The sequence below is a fragment of the Taudactylus pleione genome, unplaced genomic scaffold, assembly GCF_031769625.1.
Source record: "Taudactylus pleione unplaced genomic scaffold, aTauple2 ptg000447l, whole genome shotgun sequence".
Lineage (NCBI taxonomy): Eukaryota > Metazoa > Chordata > Amphibia > Anura > Myobatrachidae > Taudactylus > Taudactylus pleione.
In genome coordinates this window covers 7,965,365-7,991,067 of record NW_028284849.1, presented here as the reverse complement: position 1 = coordinate 7,991,067, position 25,703 = coordinate 7,965,365, and the positions used below count along the sequence as shown (strand labels likewise).

Sequence of the window (25,703 nt, the reverse complement as noted above, 5' to 3'; positions counted from 1 at the left end):
AGAATATATATATATTACTATTCCTGCCTACAGTGACCTTTACTGCTCATTTATATCACAGAATATATATATATATTACTATTCCTGCTTACAGTGACCTTTAATGCTCATTTATAATCACAGAATATATATATATTACTATTCCCTGCTTACAGTGACCTTTACTGCTCATTTATATCACAGAATATATATATATATTACTATTCCTGCTTACAGTGACCTTTACTGCTCATTTATATCACAGAATATATATATATATATTACTATTCCTGCTTACAGTGACCTTTACTGCTCATTTATATCACAGAATATATATATATTACTATTCCTGCTTACAGTGACCTTTACTGCTCATTTATATCACAGAATATATATATATTACTATTCCCTGCTTACAGTGACCTTTACTGCTCATTTATATCACAGAATATATATATATTACTATTCCTGCTTACAGTGACCTTTACTGCTCATTTATATCACAGAATATATATATATTACTATTCCTGCTTACAGTGACCTTTACTGCTCATTTATATCACAGAATATATATATATTACTATTCCTGCTTACAGTGACCTTTACTGCTCATTTATGTCCCAGAATATATATATATTACTATTCCTGCCTACAGTGACCTTTACTGCTCATTTATATCACAGAATATATATATATATTACTATTCCTGCTTACAGTGACCTTTACTGCTCATTTATAATCACAGAATATATATATATTACTATTCCCTGCTTACAGTGACCTTTACTGCTCATTTATATCACAGAATATATATATATATATTACTATTCCTGCTTACAGTGACCTTTACTGCTCATTTATATCACAGAATATATATTATATTACTGTTCCTGCTTACAGTGACCTTTACTGCTCATTTATATCACAGAATATATATATATTACTATTCCCTGCTTACAGTGACCTTTACTGCTCCTTTATATCACAGAATATATATATATATTATTATTCCTGCTTACAGTGACCTTTACTGCTCATTTATATCACAGAATATATATATATTACTATTCCTGCTTACAGTGACCTTTACTGCTCATTTATGTCCCAGAATATATATATATATTACTATTCCTGCCTACAGTGACCTTTACTGCTCATTTATATCATAGAATATATATATATATTACTATTCCTGCTTACAGTGACCTTTACTGCTCATTTATAATCACAGAATATATATATATTACTATTCCCTGCTTACAGTGACCTTTACTGCTCATTTATATCACAGAATATATATATATATTACTATTCCTGCTTACAGTGACCTTTACTGCTCATTTATATCACAGAATGTATATATATTACTATTCCTGCTTACAGTGACCTTTACTGCTCATTTATATCACAGAATATATATATATTACTATTCCTGCTTACAGTGACCTTTACTGCTCATTTATATCACAGAATATATATATATTACTATTCCCTGCTTACAGTGACCTTTACTACTCCTTTATATCACAGAATATATATATATATTATTATTCCTGCTTACAGTGACCTTTACTGCTCATTTATATCACAGAATATATATATATTACTATTCCTGCTTACAGTGACCTTTACTATTCATTTATATCACAGAATATATATATATTACTGTTCCTGCTTACAGTGACCTTTACTGCTCATTTATATCACAGAATATATATATATATTACTATTCCCTGCTTACAGTGACCTTTACTGCTCATTTATATCACAGAATATGTATATATATTACTGTTCCTGCTTACAGTGACCTTTACTGCTCATTTATAATCACAGAATATATATATATTACTATTCCCTGCTTACAGTGACCTTTACTGCTCATTTATATCACAGAATATATATATATTACTATTCCTGCTTACAGTGACCTTTACTGCTCATTTATATCACAGAATATATATATATTACTATTCCTGCTTACAGTGACCTTTACTATTCATTTATATCACAGAATATATATATATTACTGTTCCTGCTTACAGTGACCTTTACTGCTCATTTATATCACAGAATATATATATATTACTATGCCTGCTTACAGTGACCTTTACTGCTCATTTATATCACAGAATATATATATATTACTATTCCTGCTTACAGTGACCTTTACTGCTCATTTATATCACAGAATATATATATATTACTATTCCTGCTTACAGTGACCTTTACTGCTCATTTATATCACAGAATATATATATATATATATATATTACTGTTCCTGCTTACTGTGACCTTTACTGCTCATTTATATCACAGAATATATATATATTACTATTCCCTGCTTACAGTGACCTTTACTGCTCATTTATATCACAGAATATATATATATTACTATTCCTGCTTACAGTGACCTTTACTGCTCATTTATATCACAGAATATATATATATTACTATTCCTGCTTACAGTGACCTTTACTGCTCATTTATAATCACAGAATATATATATATTACTATTCCTGCTTACAGTGACCTTTACTATTCATTTATATCACAGAATATATATATATTACTGTTCCTGCTTACAGTGACCTTTACTGCTCATTTATATCACAGAATATATATATATATATATTACTATTCCTGCTTACAGTGACCTTTACTGCTCATTTATATCACAGAATATATATATATTACTATTCCCTGCTTACAGTGACCTTTACTGCTCATTTATATCACAGAATATATATATATATTACTATTCCCTGCTTACAGTGACCTTTACTGCTCATTTATATCACAGAATATATATATATATTACTGTTCCTGCTTACAGTGACCTTTACTGCTCATTTATATCACAGAATATATATATATATATTACTATTCCTGCTTACAGTGACCATTACTGCTCATTTATATCACAGAATATATATATATTACTATTCCCTGCTTACAGTGACCTTTACTACTCATTTATATCACAGAATATATATATATTACTATTCCTGCTTACAGTGACCTTTACTGCTCATTTATATCACAGAATATATATATATTACTATTCCTGCTTACAGTGACCTTTACTGCTCATTTATATCACAGAATATATATATATTACTATTCCCTGCTTACAGTGACCTTTACTGCTCATTTATATCACAGAATATATATATATATATTACTATTCCTGCTTACAGTGACCTTTACTGCTCATTTATATCACAGAATATATATATATTACTATTCCTGCTTACAGTGACCTTTACTGCTCATTTATATCACAGAATATATATATATATTACTATTCCTGCTTACAGTGACCTTTACTGCTCATTTATATCACAGAATATATATATATTACTATTCCTGCTTACAGTGACCTTTACTGCTCATTTATATCACAGAATATATATATATATTACTATTCCTGCTTACAGTGACCTTTACTGCTCATTTATATCACAGAATATATATATATATTACTATTCCTGCTTACAGTGACCTTTACTGCTCATTTATATCACAGAATATATATATATATTACTATTCCCTGCTTACAGTGACCATTACTGCTCATTTATATCACAGAATGTATATATATTACTATTCCTGCTTACAGTGACCATTACTGCTCATTTATATCACAGAATGTATATATATTACTATTCCCTGCTTACAGTGACCTTTACTGCTCATTTATATCACAGAATATATATATATTACTATTCCCTGCTTACAGTGACCTTTACTGCTCATTTATATCACAGAATATATATATATATATTACTATTCCTGCTTACAGTGACCTTTACTGCTCATTTATATCACAGAATATATATATATTACTATTCCTGCCTACAGTGACCTTTACTGCTCATTTATATCACAGAATATATATATATATTACTATTCCTGCTTACAGTGACCATTACTGCTCATTTATATCACAGAATATATATATATTACTATTCCTGCTTACAGTGACCTTTACTGCTCATTTATATCACAGAATATATATATATATATTACTATTCCTGCTTACAGTGACCTTTACTATTCATTTATATCACAGAATATATATATATTACTATTCCTGCTTACAGTGACCTTTACTGCTCATTTATATCACAGAATATATATATATTACTATTCCTGCTTACAGTGACCTTTACTGCTCATTTATATCACAGAATATATATATATTACTGTTCCTGCTTACAGTGACCTTTACTGCTCATTTATATCACAGAATATATATATATTACTATTCCTGCTTACAGTGACCTTTACTGCTCATTTATATCACAGAATATATATATATTACTATTCCCTGCTTACAGTGACCTTTACTGCTCATTTATATCACAGAATATATATATATTACTATTCCCTGCTTACAGTGACCTTTACTGCTCATTTATATCACAGAATATATATATATATTACTATTCCTGCTTACAGTGACCTTTATTGCTCATTTATATCACAGAATATATATATATTACTATTCCTGCTTACAGTGACCTTTACTGCTCATTTATATCACAGAATATATATATATTACTATTCCCTGCTTACAGTGACCTTTACTGCTCATTTATATCACAGAATGTATATATATTACTCTTCCTGCTTACAGTGACCTTTACTGCTCATTTATATCACAGAATATATATATATTACTATTCCTGCTTACAGTGACCTTTACTGCTCATTTATATCACAGAATATATATATATTACTATTCCTGCTTACAGTGACCTTTACTGCTCATTTATAATCACAGAATATATATATATTACTCTTCCTGCTTACAGTGACCTTTACTGCTCATTTATATCACAGAATGTATATATATATTACTATTCCCTGCTTACAGTGACCTTTACTGCTCATTTATATCACAGAATATATATATATTACTATTCCTGCTTACAGTGACCTTTACTGCTCATTTATATCACAGAATATATATATATTACTATTCCCTGCTTACAGTGACCTTTACTGCTCATTTATATCACAGAATATATATATATTACTATTCCCTGCTTACAGTGACCTTTACTACTCATTTATATCACAGAATGTATATATATTACTATTCCTGCTTACAGTGACCTTTACTGCTCATTTATATCACAGAATGTATATATATTACTATTCCTGCTTACAGTGACCATTACTGCTCATTTATATCACAGAATATATATATATTACTATTCCTGCTTACAGTGACCTTTACTGCTCATTTATATCACAGAATATATATATATTACTATTCCTGCTTACAGTGACCATTACTGCTCATTTATATCACAGAATATATATATATTACTATTCCTGCTTACAGTGACCTTTACTACTCATTTATATCACAGAATATATATATATTACTATTCCTGCTTACAGTGACCTTTACTGCTCATTTATATCACAGAATATATATATATTACTGTTCCTGCTTACAGTGACCTTTACTGCTCATTTATATCACAGAATATATATATATATATTACTATTCCCTGCTTACAGTGACCTTTACTGCTCATTTATATCACAGAATATATATATATTACTATTCCTGCTTACAGTGACCTTTACTGCTCATTTATATCACAGAATGTATATATATTACTATTCCCTGCTTACAGTGACCTTTACTACTCATTTATATCACAGAATGTATATATATTACTATTCCCTGCTTACAGTGACCTTTACTACTCATTTATATCACAGAATGTATATATATTACTATTCCTGCTTACAGTGACCTTTACTGCTCATTTATATCACAGAATATATATATATATTACTATTCCTGCTTACAGTGACCTTTACTGCTCATTTATATCACAGAATATATATATATTACTATTCCTGCTTACAGTGACCTTTACTGCTCATTTATATCACAGAATATATATATATTACTATTCCTGCTTACAGTGACCTTTACTACTCATTTATATCACAGAATGTATATATATTACTATTCCTGCTTACAGTGACCTTTACTGCTCATTTATATCACAGAATATATATATATTACTATTCCTGCTTACAGTGACCTTTACTGCTCATTTATATCACAGAATGTATATACAGTATATTACCCTCCTTCCCCCCAACGTTATTACGCTAAAGTGCTCAGGACGGATTACTCCTGTCTTGTGATGGGATTAGGCTGCAGGTTTAGCCAACCAGTTTACAGTCTGCTACCTGGCAGGGCATGCAGGGACTTGTAGTCCTACAGCAGCTGGAGAGCCACAGAGTGCCCAACTTGTACTCTAGTTGGACGTCCTAAATGTCGCAGTCGCACCAAACAGCCTTCCTCGGTGCGCCAGGTCCCGTGAGGCTCTGCTTGTTCCAACCCTTCTCACGGCTTTTTCGCTTGAATGTGCTCAGTCGCACCCAGATATACAAGTGTCGCACACAGATATACAAGAGTCGCACACAGATATACAAGAGTCGCACACAGATATACAAGAGTCGCACACAGATATACAAGTGTCGGATATACAAGAGTCGCACACAGATATACAAGTGTCACACACAGATATACAAGAGTCGCACACAGATATACAAGTGTCGGATATACAAGAGCCGCACACAGATATACAAGAGTCGCACACAGATATACAAGAGCCGCACACAGATATACAAGAGTCGCACACAGATATACAAGTGTCACACACAGATATACAAGAGTCGCACACAGATATACAAGTGTCGGATATACAAGAGCCGCACACAGATATACAAGAGCCGCACACAGATATACAAGAGTCGCACACAGATATACAAGTGTAGCACACAGATATACAACAGTCGCACACAGATATACAAGAGTCGCACACAGATATACAAGTGTCACACACAGATATACAGGTGTCGCACACAGATATACAAAAGACGCACACAGATATACAAGTGTCACACACAGATATACAAGTGTCGCACACAGATATACAAGAGTCACACACAGATATACAGGTGTCACACACAGATATACAAGTGTCGCACACAGATATGCAAGTGTCGCACACAGATATACAAGTGTCGCACACAGATATACAGGTGTCGCACACAGATATACAAGTGTCGCACACAGATATACAAGTGTCGCACACAGATATACAAGAGTCGCACACAGATATACAAGTGTCGGATATACAAGAGCCGCACACAGATATACAAGAGCCGCACACAGATATACAAGAGCCGCACACAGGTATACAAGAGTCGCACACAGATATACAAGTGTCACACACAGATATACAAGAGTCACACACAGATATACAAGTGTCGGATATACAAGTGCCGCACACAGATATACAAGAGCCGCACACAGATATATAAGAGTCACACACAGATATACAAGTGTCGCACACAGATATACAAGAGTCGCACACAGATATACAAGTGTCACACACAGATATACAGGTGTCGCACACAGATATACAAGAGTCGCACACAGATATACAAGTGTCACACACAGATATACAAGAGTCACACACAGATATACAAGTGTCGTACACAGATATACAAGAGTCGCACACAGATATACAAGTGTCGCACACAGATATACAAGAGTCGCACACAGATATACAGGTGCCGCACACAGATATACAAGAGTCGCACACAGATATACAAGAGTCGCACACAGATATACAGGTGTCGCACACAGATATACAGGTGTCGCACACAGATATACAGGTGTCGCACACAGATATACAAGTGCCGCACACAGATATACAAGTGCCGCACACAGATATACAAGAGTCGCACACAGATATACAAGTGTCGCACACAGATATACAAGTGCCGCACACAGATATACAAGTGTCGCACACAGATATACAAGTGTCGCACACAGATATACAAGTGTCGCACACAGATATACAAGAGTCGCACACAGATATACAGGTGTCGCACACAGATATACAAGAGTCGCACACAGATATACAAGAGTCGCACACAGATATACAAGTGTCGCACACAGATATACAAGTGTCGCTCACAGATATACAAGTGTCGGATATACAAGAGTCGCACACAGATATACAAGTGTCGCACACAGATATACAAGTGCCGCACACAGATATACAAGAGCCGTACACAGATATACAAGTGTCGGATATACAAGAGTCGCACACAGATATACAAGAGTCGCACACAGATATACAAGTGTCACACACAGATATACAAGTGTCGCACACAGATATACAAGTGTCGCACACAGATATACAAGTGTCGCACACAGATATACAAGTGTCGCACACAGATATACAAGTGTCGGATATACAAGTGTCGCACACAGATATACAAGTGTCGCACACAGATATATAAGAGTCGCACACAGATATACAAGTGTCGCACACAGATATACAAGTGTCGGATATACAAGAGTCGCACACAGATATACATGAGTCGCACACAGATATACAGGTGTCGCACACAGATATACAAGTGTCACATATCACACTAATCAGTGTAGTCACGTTGCGACTAAGACGCACATTAGAGTGAAAGATGCCACACCACTCGCCGCAGCTCTATCTCGCCGGATGACGCATGAACGCTGGGTGTAGGAGGAGAGGACACATCTGTACAGGACACATCTTTAGGACACTTTCTTGAGTGGGTATAAAATACGACAAACAGGTCAAATTGCAAAGCACAGCATTTCTTCAGGCTCGCTGTGACACCAATGCCCTCCACCATGGTTATGAATCCAGCAAACTTCCGCCTATGCCTATGCCGAACATTACCATTACCGTGCACACTTTCCGGCCAGTCTTGCTTATCTCTGCTAGATGGAACAGACAACGTACCGCGCAGAGTTATGTAAGAAGTCTATCACATGGGGGTCAGGTAATTGCAGTGATATGCCGCCATTACTGTAGCGCCAAAGTCACAGTTTTTCGTTTGCAGCCCCATAAGGCTGTATACAAAATAATGCGAGTCCGGGTCGAGATTGGAGCGCGAATACAGCTGGCGTTTCTACGCCGTTACAATGGCTACTCGCCCCCCTTGCAGCAAATTGAATTGACCCCATGCTTTATTTCAGGTACATTACTTACCTCTGTATACAGAGTGGTGTCTGATGTTACTATAACAAGGTGGCGGAGAGGTCAGGGGTATGAGCTACTTCCAGGAACCCGTCTGTACACATTGTGTGTGTTCTGCAGAGCCCTGTGGTGCTCGCTCTGCAGAGGTAACAGATGTTCTGCATCTCAGTCATGTGCTTGGCTACAGCTCAGATGATTTTCCTCATTAAATTATTAGGCAACTGTTAGGAAATCGTCCTTATTGCATTGATCCCGTTCTCGTTACTGGCTGTCCGGGGACGCCGAGGCGCTTGTTTACCAGTCGGAGGAAACATTGTTACACAAGTCCAGATATTTGTTACAGGACGGAAGAGAAACACAGTTGTTGTTTGTCACTGAAGGATACAATTGGTCTCCTACTGCACTAATACATACAGGTGATTGGCCACTAGAGGCGCTGTTCCTGTGACGTTGATGGATATTAAGTAACATTGGCTAAGCAGTCAGAATGGCAGCTTCCACTTAAAACAGGTGCATTCGGTCCAATCTCTTGATGTTTAGGACAGTCCCTTCTCACAAACGGCCTGGTTCTGAGTCCTACGCAAGCCCAAAAGCGAACGCATCTAACGCACCTTGACGCAGGCTCTGTGCGCAGCCGGTTCTCTCTCCTCGTGTAAAGGGTGTCGACTGGGCGGCTACCTTGTGGAGGCACGTGGGATCCATTTTGTAGCCAGAGTTCTGAGTGTATGCCATCGGGATGCTGGTTTCTGTGGGCGGTGCAGATATATACGGTACTGGCATTAGCATACGGTACTGCGGGTGTCCGCACTTGCAGCCAGATACCACCAGGACCCAGGCCCAAAATGAGAATATTTCCCTGTTACCCTCTGCTGGATGTCATTAAAGTGGCGATAGAGGGGGCGGGCGGCGGGGAGATGAGGCAGTCTCTACTGTATTCTGTAACAGTGTTATGGCTTGGCCTCTACTCCCATGCGCAAAGGAGAACGTAAATTTAATATGAAATTAATATCACTTACCTACATGTCAGTTATATGCATGGACATCACCACGCGATTTTCTGAGTTAGATCTCCCGCTATTTGTCTCCAGCCAGTGAGAACATCATTAGACCAGCTAGGCAGTGGGATAAGGGCTCTGCGGGTCACATTACAGCTCTGCCTGGTTATTATACACAGTGCTGCACATTAAGGGGGACGCGGTTAATATACCAACACCGGCAGGCATCCTAAGTGTCGGGATATCATACCCAACGCCATTAAGGAGCCCATTTATCAATAATCACGTTTGCAATGTGATCTGGACGCGATATCAGCACCCATGAGCGCATTGCAGGATGCGATTATACCGCTGAGATGAAGGGTCAGGGGCTCTGATCGGAGCCCGTCCCTGCGATGTACTCAGAGTGAAGAGACCACATCACTCCTGTGCCGGGGATCCTGCGCAGGCACAGACCACGCATGTGCGGCGGACATTACAGGGGAGCCCTCTCCTGGTCAATTTTATGAAGTGTAGCTCATAGGCTACAGCGGCACAACGCCACCATCAGACGGCGTAAGCTGCGGGGACCAAACTCTGGGATGCGATGGCAAATCTGATAGCATTGCATCCCCATAGAGACCTACAGTATGGGGATTGTGGCTGCTGCGGGAAAAGGAGGGACCATGGCAGATATCGGAGACATCACACAGGATGGTTAGCGCAAATACGATGGCTGTCATTGTACAGTGCAGGGGGTGAGAACCGGGGCCATGTGATAACAGATATGTATGAGCAGCTGTCATTGTACAGTGCAGGGGGTGAGAACCGGGGCCATGTGATAACAGATATGTATGAGCGGCTGTCATTGTACAGTGCAGGGGGTGAGAACCGGGGCCATGTGATAACAGATATGTATGAGCGGCTGTCATTGTACAGTGCAGGGGGTGAGAACCGGGGCCATGTGATAACAGATATGTATGAGCGGTCGTCATTGTACAGTGCAGGGGGTGAGAACCGGGGCCATGTGATAACAGATATGTATGAGCGGCTGTCATTGTACAGTGCAGGGGGTGAGAATCTGGGCCATGTGATAACAGATATGTATGAGCGGCTGTCATTGTACAGTGCAGGGGGTGAGAACCGGGGCCATGTGATAACAGATATGTATGAGCGGCAGTCATTGTACAGTGCAGGGGGTGAGAACCGGGGCCATGTGATAACAGATATGTATGAGCGGCAGTCATGGTACAGTGCAGGGGGTGAGAACCGGGGCCATGTGATAACAGATATGTATGAGCGGCAGTCATTGTACAGTGCAGGGGGTGAGAACCGGGGCCATGTGATAACAGATATGTATGAGCGGCAGTCATTGTACAGTGCAGGGGGTGAGAACCGGGGCCATGTGATAACAGATAGGTATGAGCGGCTGTCATTGTACAGTGCAGGGGGTGAGAACCGGGGCCATGTGATAACAGATATGTATGAGCGGCAGTCATTGTACAGTGCAGGGGGTGAGAACCGGGGCCATGTGATAACAGATATATATGAGCGGCGGTCATTGTACAGTGCAGGGGGTAAGAACCGGGGCCATGTGATAACAGATATATATGAGCGGCAGTCATTGTACAGTTCAGGGGGTGAGAACCGGGGCCATGTGATAACAGATATGTATGAGCGGCAGTCATTGTACAGTTCAGGGGGTGAGAACCGGGGCCATGTGATAACAGATATGTATGAGCGGCAGTCATTGTACAGTTCAGGGGGTGAGAACCGGGGCCATGTGATAAGAGATATGTATGAGCGGCAGTCATCGTACAGTGCAGGGGGTGAGAACCGGGGCCATGTGATAACAGATATGTATGAGCGGCAGTCATCGTACAGTGCAGGGGGTGAGAACCGGGGCCATGTGATAACAGATATGTATGAGCTGAAGTCATTGTACAGTGCAGGGGGTGAGAACCGGGGCCATGTGATAACAGATATGTATGAGCGGCAGTCATGGTACAGTGCAGGGGGTGAGAACCGGGGCCATGTGATAACAGATATGTATGAGCGGCAGTAATGGTACAGTGCAGGGGGTGAGAAACGGGGCCATGTGATAACAGATATGTATGAGCTGAAGTCATTGTACAGTGCAGGGGGTGAGAACCGGGGCCATGTGATAACAAATATGTATGAGCTGCAGTCATTGTACAGTGCAGGGGGTGAGAACCGGGGCCATGTGATAACAGATATGTATGAGCGGCAGTCATTGTACAGTGCAGGGGGTGAGAACCGGGGCCATGTGATAACAAATATGTAGGAGCGGCAGTCATTGTACAGTGCAGGGGGTGAGAACCGGGGCCATGTGATAACAGATATGTATGAGTGGCAGTCATTGTACAGTGCAGGGGGTGAGAACCGGGGCCATGTGATAACAGATATGTATGAGCGGCTGTCATTGTACAGTGCAGGGGGTGAGAACCGGGGCCATGTGATAACAGATAGGTATGAGCGGCAGTCATTGTACAGTGCAGGGGGTGAGAACCGGGGCCATGTGATAACAGATATGTATGAGTGGCAGTCATTGTACAGTGCAGGGGATGAGAACCGGGGCCATGTGATAACAGATATGTATGAGTGGCAGTCATTGTACAGTGCAGGGGGTGAGAACCGGGTCCATGTGATAACAGATATGTATGAGCGGCAGTCATGGTACAGTGCAGAGGGTGAGAACCGGGGCCATGTGATAACAGATATGTATGAGCGGCCGTCATTGTACAGTGCAGGGGGTGAGAACCGGGGCCATGTGATAACAGATATGTATGAGTGGCAGTCATTGTACAGTGCAGGGGGTGAGAACCGGGGCCATGTGATAACAGATATGTATGAGTGGCAGTCATTGTACAGTGCAGGGGGTGAGAACCGGGGCCGTGTGATAACAGATATGTATGAGCGGCAGTTATTGTACAGTGCAGGGGGTGAGAACCGGGGCCATGTGATAACAGATATGTATGAGCGGCCGTCATTGTACAGTGCAGGGGGTGAGAACCGGGGCCATGTGATAACAGATATGTATGAGTGGCAGTCATTGTACAGTGCAGGGGGTGAGAACCGGGGCCATGTGATAACAGATATGTATGAGTGGCAGTCATTGTACAGTGCAGGGGGTGAGAACCGGGGCCATGTGATAACAGATATGTATGAGTGGCAGTCATTGTACAGTGCAGGGGGTGAGAACCGGGGCCATGTGATAACAGATATGTATGAGTGGCAGTCATTGTACAGTGCAGGGGGTGAGAACCGGGGCCATGTGATAACAGATATGTATGAGTGGCAGTCATTGTTCAGTGCAGAGGGTGAGAACCGGGACCATGTGATAAATGCACTGCAAGCCGCCGTAGGGTGTGTAGGACCCTGAGACCTATGCCTAAAGCCAATAAGGGCCATTCCGAATGTGGGTACAAACCGCTATTCCCTCCACCCTAACACCAATCACCCTAATGTGCGAGGACATCGGGGTGTCTGTACTACATGTGGCGATTGTGTGTGTTTAGGGCTTTTTATTGAATTGTTCGCATTGCGCCTAGAAATTCGCTTATCTGCTAAAGTGCAAACAAAGCACAAAGTAAATCTCTGTACAAGGAGCGGAAGCCCACATGCAGCTCTGTACATCGGGGAACGCCTGCCTAAACGCACCTTTTCCAAATCCTGCCGGCGCCTTTAAATAACTGCGTCCCATTGGAAGATCCGTTTCCTAATTAGGTGACCGAGCCCTATAATATATCTAGCAAATAATCCATTCAGCTCTGACAGGACCGCGCAGATTCCTACGCCGCCATCTTGGCCTGCAAATCGCTGCACTTCCCCCAGATAGGAAGGCGCGTTCTGTACGGTGATAAATTGCCCTTAGTTCTGGTTTGGGAGCAATAGACAAATGTGTACTTAGCAGAGGGGCATCTAGTAATAGCCTGACATCATTGTAATTCTCATGCAGACAGGCTATAGATAGACGAAGGCAGCAGCTGATGGTCTGACATGGAGCTCTCCACTAGTGTATGGTGGCTTCTCAGGTGCCAGGAAGAGGTGCCATGTATTGGGCGGCCATGATGGTACACTCCAGGTACATAGTTACAGCCCTAAGTGGGGTGAATATGTTGTGGACAATGGAGGAGGTGCCCCTTCAGAGCTGGAGCCCGGCAGCAGGCGCCTCCATTGTCTCTCATAGTTCTGCCCCTGCCTGACATTGTGGTACCCTGGGGACGTATCCCACCAGAACTGTCCTTAGGTCACTCTGTTCCATGACACGGGCGCAGTAATGTTGTCTCTCTGGTTGGCTCTGCAGGAGGGAGACGGTGGATTTATTCCCAGCATTGAGCAGGAATACAGTTCTGTTATCTAGTCTGCCAGCTCTCACTCTGCCCATGTATGGAGACAGGAAACTTTGCCAATTTAGAGTACAAAGTCCGCCAACAGATATGCAACAGCAAAATAAAAGGCACCCAGACTGCGAGACCTGTCTTCTAGTGCATACAAATAGCGGCATTGTTTGTAACTTTGAGAGCTTGCACACTAGCATAACAGCATTACTAATGTATCACAAAATGAGAGCCAAAGTCACAGCAGACCGCAAACTGTGTCTGTCACGTATCGGGCAATCCCTGAGCTTTCCACGTTCTCAGAGATCACTTGTTCATGAGGCTATATGGACAGCCAGGACACCGGCAGCTGGACCTATCTCAGACTCCTCCTGTAAGCTAGGTACACGCTATGCAATAAATGGGGCCGCCCAGCCGGAGCCTGATAATCCCGCAGTTTGTACGCAGTACCCAGGGCTGATTATGGGTGCTGCGTCCAAAACGATGAGCAGATATTGTGCACATTTTGTAGCTTGTATGCATTTCCGGTTATCTGTCCAACATTTCTGCTGATCCGTCATTTAAAAAGGTCACCTTTGTGGCGATTTTAGGAGAGATAATCGTTCAGATTGGAACATTAAATCACTGCTGTGTGCACTGATAATCTCAGGGTTGTGTCATCTCTCAGTTGGATCAGGGGTGGAATGGGTCAGGTGTGTACCGAGCATTAGTCATGTGAGGCGATGATTTCAGGGTTGTGTCATCTGGATCAGGGGTGGAATGGGTCAGGTGTGTACCGAGCATTAGTCATGTGAGGCGATGATTTCAGGGTTGTGTCATCTGAATCAGGGGTGGAATGGGTCAGGTGTGTACCGAGCATTAGTCATGTGAGGCGATGATCTCAGGGTTGTGTCATCTGGATCAGGAGTGGAATGGGTCAGGTGTGTACCGAGTTAGTCATGTGAGGCGATGATCTCAGGGTTGTTTCATCTGGATCAGGAGTGGAGTGGTTCAGATGTGAGCATTAGTCATGTGAGGCAATGATCTCAGGGTGGTGTCATCTGGATCAGGAGTGGAATGGGTTAGGTGTGTACCGAGCATTAGTCATGTGAGGTGATGATCTCAGGGTTGTGTCATCTGGATCAGGAGTGGAGTGGTTCAGGTGTGAGCATTGGTTATGTGAGGCGATGATCTCAGGGTTGTGTCATATCTCAGTTGGATCAGGAGTGGTGTGGTTCAGGTGTGTACCGAGCATTAGTCACGTGAGGTGATGATTTCCTGAGGACCTGACTGCATGGTCCTCAGGAAACCTCACTTTAGCGCTGACACTACTTCTTCTCTTTCAGAGCTCCAGTATCTGTAAGACGGCTGTACATGCCGGGGTCCTGAAGGACGCAGCCGGGGGATACGTGGACGTGATGCCTGTGGACAGGAAAAACCATTATTTTGGCTCCAATAAAAATGGGATCCATTCGGAAAGGTGAAGTCACGTAGACCCTTGTAATAATGTTCTGGATGCAGATTAACTCCACAAAAACACAAAGTTCAGTAATATTGAGTCTGCTAAACCGCTGTATATTAATTATATTCAGTTCAACACTGTTACGGGGCGCGGGGAGAACACAATCTCTGATCAAATACATGAGCTTCCTACATACTTATTATCAGTATATCTACAGATGCTGTACTCTAGAGGGCAACACGGTGGCACAATGGTTAGCTTGCTGCCTCGCAGCACTGAGGTCCTGGGTTTGATTCCCACCAAAACCATATATGTGTGCAGTTTGTACGTTCTCCCTGTGCTTGTGTGGTTTTCCTCTGTGTGCCCCGGTTTCCTCCCACACTCCAATAATATACTGGTAGGTTAATTAGCTTCTGCCAAATAGATTACATTAACCCTGGTGGTGGAGAATATAGATTGTAAGCTTCCTACCTCTGGAGCTCTCTCCCTCTCCCCATCAGACTCTCCACAGAACTTGTAACGGGCTCTAAAGACCCACTACTTCATCATAGCCTTCCAGCTCTCATCCTAACCCACTACTTCATCATAGCCTTCCAGCTCTCATCCTATCGCACTACTTCATCATAGCCTTCCAGCTCTCATCCTAACCCACTACTTCATCAAAGCCTTCCAGCTGTCATCCTAACCCACTACTTCATCATAGCCTTCCAGCTCTCATCCTAACCCACTACTTCATCCTAACCCACTACTTCATCATAGCCTTCCAGCTCTCATCCTAACCCACTACTTCATCATAGCCTCCCAGCTCTCATCCTAACCCACAACTTCATCATAGCCTTCCAGCTCTCATCCTAACCCTCTACTACATCATAGCCTTCCAGCTCTCATCCTAACCCTCTACTACATCATAGCCTTCCAGCTCTCATCCTAACCCCCTACTATATCATAACCTTCCAGCTCTCATCCTAACCCTCTACTACATTATAGCCTTCCAGCTCTCATCCTAACCCTCCACTTCATCATAGCCTTCCAGCTCTCATCCTAACCCACTACTTCATCATAGCATTCCAGCTCTCATCCTATCCCACTACTTCATCATAGCCTTCCAGCTCTCATCCTAACCCGCTACTTCATCATAGCCTTCCAGCTCTCATCCTAACCCACTACTTCATCATAGCCTTCCAACTCTCATCCTAACCCACTACTTCATCATAGCCTCCCAGCTCTCATCCTAATCCACTGCTTCATCATAGCCTTCCAGCTCTCATCTTATCCCACTACTTCATCATAGCCTCCCAGCTCTCATCCTAACCCTCCACTTCATCATAGCCTTCCAGCTCTCATCCTAACCCACTACTTCATCATAGCCTTCCAGCTCTCATCCTATCCCACTACTTCATCATAGCCTTCCAGCTCTCATCCTAAACCGCTACTTCATCATAGCCTTCCAGCTCTCATCCTAACCCGCTACTTCATCATAGCCTTCCAGCTCTCATCCTATCCCACTAATTCATCATAGCCTTCCAGCTCTCATCCTAACCCACTACTACATCATAGCCTTCCAGCTCTCATCCTATCCCACTAATTCATCATAGCCTTCCAGCTCTCATCCTAACCCACTACTACATCATAGCCTTCCAGCTCTCATCCTAACCCACTGCTTCATCATAGCCTTCCAGCTCTCATCCTAACTCACTGCTTCATCATAGCCTTCCAGCTCTCATCCTAACTCACTGCTTCATCATAGCCTTCCAGCTCTCATCCTATCCCACTACTACATCATAGCCTTCCAGCTGTCATCCTAACCCACTACTTCATCATAGCCTTCCAGCTCTCATCCTAACTCACTGCTTCATCATAGCCTTCCAGCTCTCATCCTAACTCACTGCTTCATCATAGCCTTCCAGCTCTCATCCTATCCCACTGCTTCATCATAGCCTTCCAGCTCTCATCCTAACTCACTGCTTCATCATAGCCTTCCAGCTCTCATCCTAACTCACTGCTTCATCATAGCCTTCCAGCTCTCATCCTATCCCACTACTACATCATAGCCTTCCAGCTGTCATCCTAACCCACTACTTCATCATAGCCTTCCAGCTCTCATCCTATCCCACTACTTCATCATAGCCTTCCAGCTCTCATCCTAACCCGCTACTTCATCATAGCCTTCCAGCTCTCATCCTAACCCACTGTTTCATCATAGCCTTCCAGCTCTCATCCTAACTCACTGCTTCATCATAGCTTTCCAGCTCTCATCCTAACTCACTGCTTCATCATAGCCTTCCAGCTCTCATCCTATCCCACTACTACATCATAGCCTTCCAGCTGTCATCCTAACCCACTACTACATCATAGCCTCCCAGCTCTCATCCTAACCCACTACTTCATCATAGCCTTTCAGCTCTCATCCTAACCCACTACTTCATCATATCCTTCCAGCTCTCATCCTAACCTGCTGCTACATGCTCCTTCCTCCCTGTCTGCCCGATCTGTGTCACCCCTATCTGTCTGCCCCTCCCATATAGATTGTAAGCTCTCACGAGCAGGGCCCTCTTCCCTCATGTGCTTCTTTCCCTTACTTACACTATCTTATACTCCCTACACTGGCACCTAACCCTTGTTTGCTGCCACCCTGCTGCTTATATGGATGCAGCAATGTATATAGACCATGTCCTTGTCCTATTATTTTGTACTGTAAGTCACTGTTCTGTTGTTCGGTTATTTGTAAGGCGCTGCTGAACCCCTGTGGCGCCATAAAAATAAAGTATAATAATAATAATCTGCACTGAGCATGGACTGATGTAAATGACTAAATACTCTCTGTAAAGCGCTGCAGAATATATGTGTGTGCTATAGGAATAAGATATCTTATATGTCAGACGGCTTCCCTCGAGCGTAAGTGTGATTACCATTATACCATGACGTCAGGAAATACCTCCCCTCCCTAATAGTCACATGGCGCCCCCTCACCTGGGCGCTTGTTTACCTTCTCTTAGACCACCCCAGAGTACTCGGCAGATATTTCCTGATCCCACTGAGTAGGGATTGTATAGCTAGTGGAGGTGCCCAGCTCGCTATCCTGTGTGACGCCATCTTCCCCCAGCATCTAACCAATGATTATACTAGTAACGCGCAATAACCGTCCAGTTAGGCAAAGGGTTAAAGATTTCTTAAAACTGAAAGAGTCCGCCAGCTGCCATAACAGATCACCCAGCCTCCGCCCTCCCAGATACTTTCTTACTATGCTGAGGACTAAAATCCAAAAATAAATCCCTGCTTTTCAAGATAAGATTAACTTTGTCTGTGTCTGACTTTAGGCATTTACCAAGGAAATCTACATCCACAATACATGAAGCAATGTATGAAATACAGAATATAACCCTGTGTTATAGCCTAGCACCCTGATGTGTGACACAACCCGGCTTCTCCTACTGTTACCAAACCCTTTGTTCTATTTACTGGCGCTCGCTTGTGGTGACTGTTCTCCGAATATTACATTATTGTGTTTACTTCATTTAAAAGTCTACAGTCCTCTCAAAAACGCAGGGACAGCGACAGCGGGCAGGGCTACAAGGCAGGACGCGGCTATCCCTCCATTCATCTATATAGCGGCAGCATATTCCGTAGCGCAGTTCAGTTACTGGTCTGTGGAATCTTCCGTGTCTGGAGATTATTGCTCAGATTGTGCAGAGACCCCGACACTTGGACAGAGCCAGCGGCAGGGTCAGACTCTGGAGCTCATTCAGACCCGCTCGCAAGATGCGGTCGCTCGCTCCCAGCGTATGGAAATTCAGCTAAGTGACGTCAAGGCAGCCGCTCGCACAGCAAGGCATAAGCACGCCCACTATGTCTTGGCGTGCGATCACTTTGTTTATAGACGCCCACCAGCCTGTCTTTAGCCGCCCACTTGCGTACGTCATCTCCAGGAAGTATATACAACCATCGGTACATCGGGTTCCATCGGATCTGACCGCAGCGCTTGCGGTTGACTGTACCCTACCGCACTTCAGTGTTAAGATCAACCAGGTGACGTGTACTATGAAGCTGCCTGTTAATTATGCACGCCCCAGAAACGGTGTGAAAGCACTCTGGCACGCCTGCGTTCACACCTCCACTCCCCCGCTACTACTGTCCTGCCCCTGTTACCACCCACAAACTCTGTCACTCAGTCCACTGGGCTGTCTTTGCCGAGCGAGCGAGCACATTCTGATCACTCGTACATTAGCAAGCATTCTCTGCAACGAACGGTCGCTTGCTAGCGAGCGGGTCTGAATGAGCTCCACTGTGCGGTATACTTACTAAGGTGCAGGTTTTTAGAAGTGGAGCAGCCTAACTCTAACCCTCCCCATCCCGCAGCCTAACCCTAACCCCTCCCACAGCCTAACCCTAACCTCCCCTCCCACAGCCTAACCCTAACCCTCCCCTCCCGCAGACTAACCCTAACCCTCCCCTCCCACAGCCTAACCCTAACCTCCCCTCCCACAGCCTAACCCTAACCTCCCCTCCCACAGCCTAACCCTAACCTCCCCTCCCACAGCCTCCCCTCCCTCCCCTCCCACAGCCTAACCCTAACCCTCCCCTCCCACAGCCTAACCCTAACCCTCCCCTCCCACAGCCTAACCCTGACCTCCCCTCCCACAGCCTAACATTAAACTCCCCTCCCACAGCCTAACCCTAACCTCCCCTCCCATAGCCTAACCCTAATCCTCCCCTCCCACAGCCTAACCCTAACCTCCCCTCCCACAGCCTAACCCTAACCCTCCCCTCCCACAGCCTAACCCTCCCCTCCTCCAGCCTAACCCTCCCCTCCCACAGCCTAACCCTAACCTCCCCTCCCACAGCCTAACCCTAACCCTCCCCTCCCACAGCCTAACCCTGACCTCTCCTCCCGCAGCCTAACCCTAATCCTCTCCTCCCACAGCCTAACCCTGACCACCCCTCCCACAGCCTAACCCTAACCCTCCCCTCCCACAGCCTAACCCTAATCCTCCCCTCTCACAGCCTAACCCTAACCTCCCCTCCCGCAGCCTAACCCTAACCTCCCCTCCCACAGCCTAACCCTAATCCTCCCCTCCCACAGCCTAACCCTAACCTCCCCTCCCACAGCCTCCCCTCCCTCCCCTCCCACAGCCTAACCCTAACCTCCCCTCCCACAGCCTAACCCTGACCTCTTCTCCCGTAGTCTAACCCTCCCTTCCCACAGCCTATCCCTAATCCTCCGCTGCCGGCATATGGAAAATGTCGGCATTTATTTGACAGTCAGCACACAGCAACATGTACAATGTCAACATTTTGACAACATCCACAGTTCCGCCCATGTAATCATTACACTGTATGAGTATCTGTGATAATAATCCTATCATTCTGTTCCAGCGTGAAGAACCGGAAGGAGGGGAAATCTTTCCGTATCTTTGCTGTGACGCAGTAACGTGAAGACTGATGTGATGTCACATGGGCACTGACAAGCCCCAAATATCCCTCATCTTGTCCGCTTTATGGAACTGGGTCAAACCACCATATATATATATATCTATACTGGGAAACGTATGCAGCGCACCGTCGGCTCGGGTTCTAACTGGACCAGGATCAACATTCTGTTTTCCAGGACAATTGAAATGCCGACACACCACCCGGCGAAAGCCGCCCCGGCTGACGGAGAGCGATCGCACCACTTACAGCAATGGGGCCACTATTTATGCCCTAATTCAGATGGGGAGTTTAATAAAACATATTCCAGACAGACAGAGAGAAACCCCCATTTACTAGCGGGCGGTCTGATTACACGGATCCTGCAGTGGTACCTCTCAGTATTGTATATAATTGCCTCTAAGTTTTGGACTTTATATTTTATTATTATTATTAACTATGTTTTATATACAGCAGTGCTGTTTTTTTAAGTCTATATTATTAAATATTTTAGGGGTTAATAATTGCCCTATTTCTGTGTACATAGCCATGTATGTGTATATGATGTGGATAACGTCAGCATACGAGCGCCCGTGTATTAGGTATACATTTGGTAAATACAGCCAGATACATGTTGGGGGCAGTGCGGGTTTAGCAGCATCTTATGCCTCAATTAGCCCCCCCCCCTTAATTACTGGCAATTATACAATGCCAATATTATTCAGGGTCTGACTTTATCCACGACATGTATTTATAAAGTGTTAGTACATAGGAATAACTTTGACGCTTTACATAAAGCCCTCTTCTTCTTCCAGAAGGCTGTAAATAATTATGCTGATCACAGAAAGGTCCTTCTCCCTACCTAAGGCAAATATTTAAGCAGCGAGTCTGCACACCTACTGGGGAGCGTCTCTTACCCCCAAGCCTGCTGGAGCGAGCCTAATGTACGAGATTCTCAGTCTGCGCTCATAAAACTAATCAGCATAGCGCTGGGTAATTGTCATTTGCAAAAAGTTAAGTAAAAGTACCATGAGTATATTTTAGATAAATTATGTTGTATTTTAATATCATTTTTCATAGTTTGGATGAATTGTTTCCTTATAATGGCTATGCCCCTGGTAAGATGACAAGGGTCCTGTTCTTAAACCTACAATTGTCTCTGATGCTATTGCTGCCTATGATTTGGTTTAGTCACACAATAGTCCACACCTAGGGGTAAATTTACTAAGATGGGAGTTCTATTAAGAAGTGATGTTGCCCATAGCGACCAATCAGATTCCAGGTATTATCTTCTAGGAGGTGCTAGATAAATGAGAAGTAGAATCTGATTGGTTGCTATGGGCAATATCACTTCTTAAATAGAACTCCCATCTTAGCAAATTTACCCCTAGACAGGAGCAAATGTGATCCCTACTGTTCCAATACAAGTAAGACATGACCAAATGTGATCCCTACTGTTCCTATACAAGTAAGACGGTTTCAGTTCTGTGCATAATTCTGCAATGAATAATCATCACGCCAGCCCCACCTCATGTTATAAGCAGTTTATAGGTTCCTTTTCCACTTATTTACAAAACAGTCAACATAGGGCATCTTTCAATATACCTTATGGAACAGCAAAAATATTCTGTTTCTGACAATTTTTGTAAAAGATAGAAAAATACATTTATAGATCCAGTTCAGTAACTCTGGGTACAGATGTTCACAGGAATATGGCAGCGTGTTGCAAGTACCTGCTGAATGATTTACAACCACTGTGACACAGTGCAGTTTCTGTGCAGGGTTATCTCGTGATGAAATACCCAATCCCCAGCTACAGGTAACTAAAGCCAGGTCACTATCTGCCCCAACCTCACCTGTGGTCATTAGCGAAGATAGAAACACAATGAGACAGATGTACTAAGCTCTAGAAAGTGATACATTGGAGAGTGGTAAACAACCAACTAATCAGCTCCTAACTGTCATTTTTCAAACACAGCCTGTAACATGACAGTTAGGAGCAGATTGGTTGGTAGTTTTCACTTTCTAATTGATCACTTTCCGGGGATTAGTACATCTCCCCCAATGAGAGAGAAAGATGAACTGCGTATAGTCATGTGATGTACAGTATATAGAGCATGGTGCTGCTGTGAGTGTATATATAGCCAAACACAGACATTCTCAATGTAATTATATGTAAACCATATAATACCTATAAATCACTATTGGGGAAAAGATGGTGCACCGGAATAAGGTCCTGTAACCCACAGCATCCAACACAATGTTACCGACAGCACCTACTACTCAGCTGCTGTATAATCCTGGACGGCTGTATCTTACACCTCCATGTATACATGTCAAATAATGTTCCAATGGTTTCCATGTGATTTCCCTTTACACACCTCTCACATGTGCGGAGGCCCAGGGACAACCAATACCCCTCACCAACGTAACATCGGCTGCCTCCAGTGCTCTCCGCCATAGTGACCAGAACCTGTGCAGCCACTTCCTGACAGAGTAATGGGGGGAGCGATCGGTAACACAAAATGCTGTCACTGATATCATTAGATATAACTGAACATTGCAACATAAAACGGACACACCTGCCCCATATTTACTATTAGAGATTTCAGTCATCAGATACATTTCATTGTAGTAAACAACAGCGCCCCCCGCAGGATTGTATCCATTTCATTGTAGTAAACAACAGCACCTCCCGCAGGATTGTATACATTTCATTGTAGTAAACAACAGCGCCCCTCGCAGGATTGTATCCATTTCATTGAAGTAAACAACAGCGCCCCTCGCAGGATTGTATACATTTCATTGTAGTAAACAACAGCGCCCCCCGCAGGATTGTATACATTTCATTGTAGTAAACAACAGCGCCCCCCGCAGGATTGTATACATTTCATTGTAGTAAACAGCATCCCCCGCAGGATTGTATACATTTCATTGTAGTAAACAACAGCACCTCCCGCAGGATTGTATACATTTCATTGTAGTAAACAACAGCGCCCCTCGCAGGATTGTATCCATTTCATTGTAGTAAACAGCATCCCCCGCAGGATTGTATCCATTTCATTGTAGTAAACAACAGCGCCCCTCGCAGGATTGTATACATTTCTTTGTAGTAAACAACAGCACCCCCCGCAGGATTGTATCCATTTCATTGTAGTAAACAACAGCGCCCCTCGCAGGATTGTATCCATTTCATTGTAGTAAACAGCATCCCCCACAGGATTGTATCCATTTCATTGTAGTAAACAACAGCGCCCCCCGCAGGATTGTATACATTTCATTGTAGTAAACAACAGCGCCCCCCGCAGGATTGTATACATTTCATTGTAGTAAACAACAGCGCCCCCCGCAGGATTGTATACATTTCATTGTAGTAAACAACAGCACCCCCCACAGGATTGTATACATTTTATTATAGTAAAAACCAGTGCCCCCTGCAGGATTGTATACATTTCATTGTAGTAAACAACAGCGCCCCCCGCAGGTTTGTAAAATAACATAAAAAAGAAATATAAAATTATTCTTACTTGTAAAACTAAATCAAGGTATTTTCCATACACATGATCTTTAATTATTCTACAATGGGAACACACAGCCCCCTCCCTCAATGACCTGCAGGACTCATTTGAGAAGCTGGTGGAGCACTGACTTGCTAGGGGTCCATGTTGGCTACCTCAGCCGCAGAATTGTTCGATTTTGTTTTTTGGCTTTTTTTTTCTATGAAAAAAAATGTATTTTTTATTGATCTCTGTATAAATGTTTAATGCAAATGTAAAGTATATATTTTCTTTGCATGGTGCTGTGTCCTATCCATTATGTGTCCTCCTTTGTATAAATGCATAGACTTGTTCTAGTGTCTACAGTATATGTAATAAAGATGTTTGTGATGAGAAACATGCGTAGAAATGGCGTGTATAATCGCGTGTATTACAGTGTCCCTGTGTCTGGCATAGCAGGATAAGTATATACAACACATGTATAGTGACTGGCCGTATCCTGAAAGTCTCTAAACCCAAAATACCATCAGAAGGATTCAGGTTCCGGCCCTTGGGACGGGCGGCAGCGCTCATAGATGAAGAACGGTAGTGATGAGTGTTAAATCGTCCCCAGCTTGTCCAATCCGCTTCTGTTTAATCATAATGTGTGATGTCATCAGGAGCAGAACTATGGGAGACAATGGAGGCGCCTGCCGCCGGGCGCCAGCACTGAAGGGGCACCTCCTCCATTGCCCTCTATATATTTACACCACTTAGGGCTGTAACTACGGGGTCTATTTACTAAGCAGTGTTAGGAGACAGAGTGAAAAGTGATAAGAAAGTGATAAGATACCAGCCAATCAGCTCCCAACTGTCATTTTTCAAACACAGCCTGTGAGATGGCAGTTGGGAGCTGATTGGCTGGTACCTTATCACTTTCTTATCACTTTTCACTCTGTCTCCTAACACTGCTTAGTAAATGGACCCGT

At 43.1% G+C, this 25,703-nt stretch overlaps 1 protein-coding gene across 2 annotated transcripts in view; it reads left to right on the top strand.

The window, feature by feature from the left end:
* Positions 1–25,132, top strand: part of CRISPLD2 (cysteine rich secretory protein LCCL domain containing 2) — a 138,965-nt gene extending 113,833 nt beyond the window's left edge. For both annotated transcript variants that reach the window (XM_088448036.1, XM_088448035.1), the window contains exons 14-15: positions 15,717–15,850; positions 21,206–25,132. In XM_088448036.1, coding sequence (XP_088304162.1) covers positions 15,717–15,850; positions 21,206–21,260 — 189 coding nt within the window. In that variant the 3' untranslated portion in view covers positions 21,261–25,132. The remainder of the gene's footprint in view (positions 1–15,716; positions 15,851–21,205) is intronic.
* Positions 25,133–25,703: the final 571 nt, after the last annotated feature.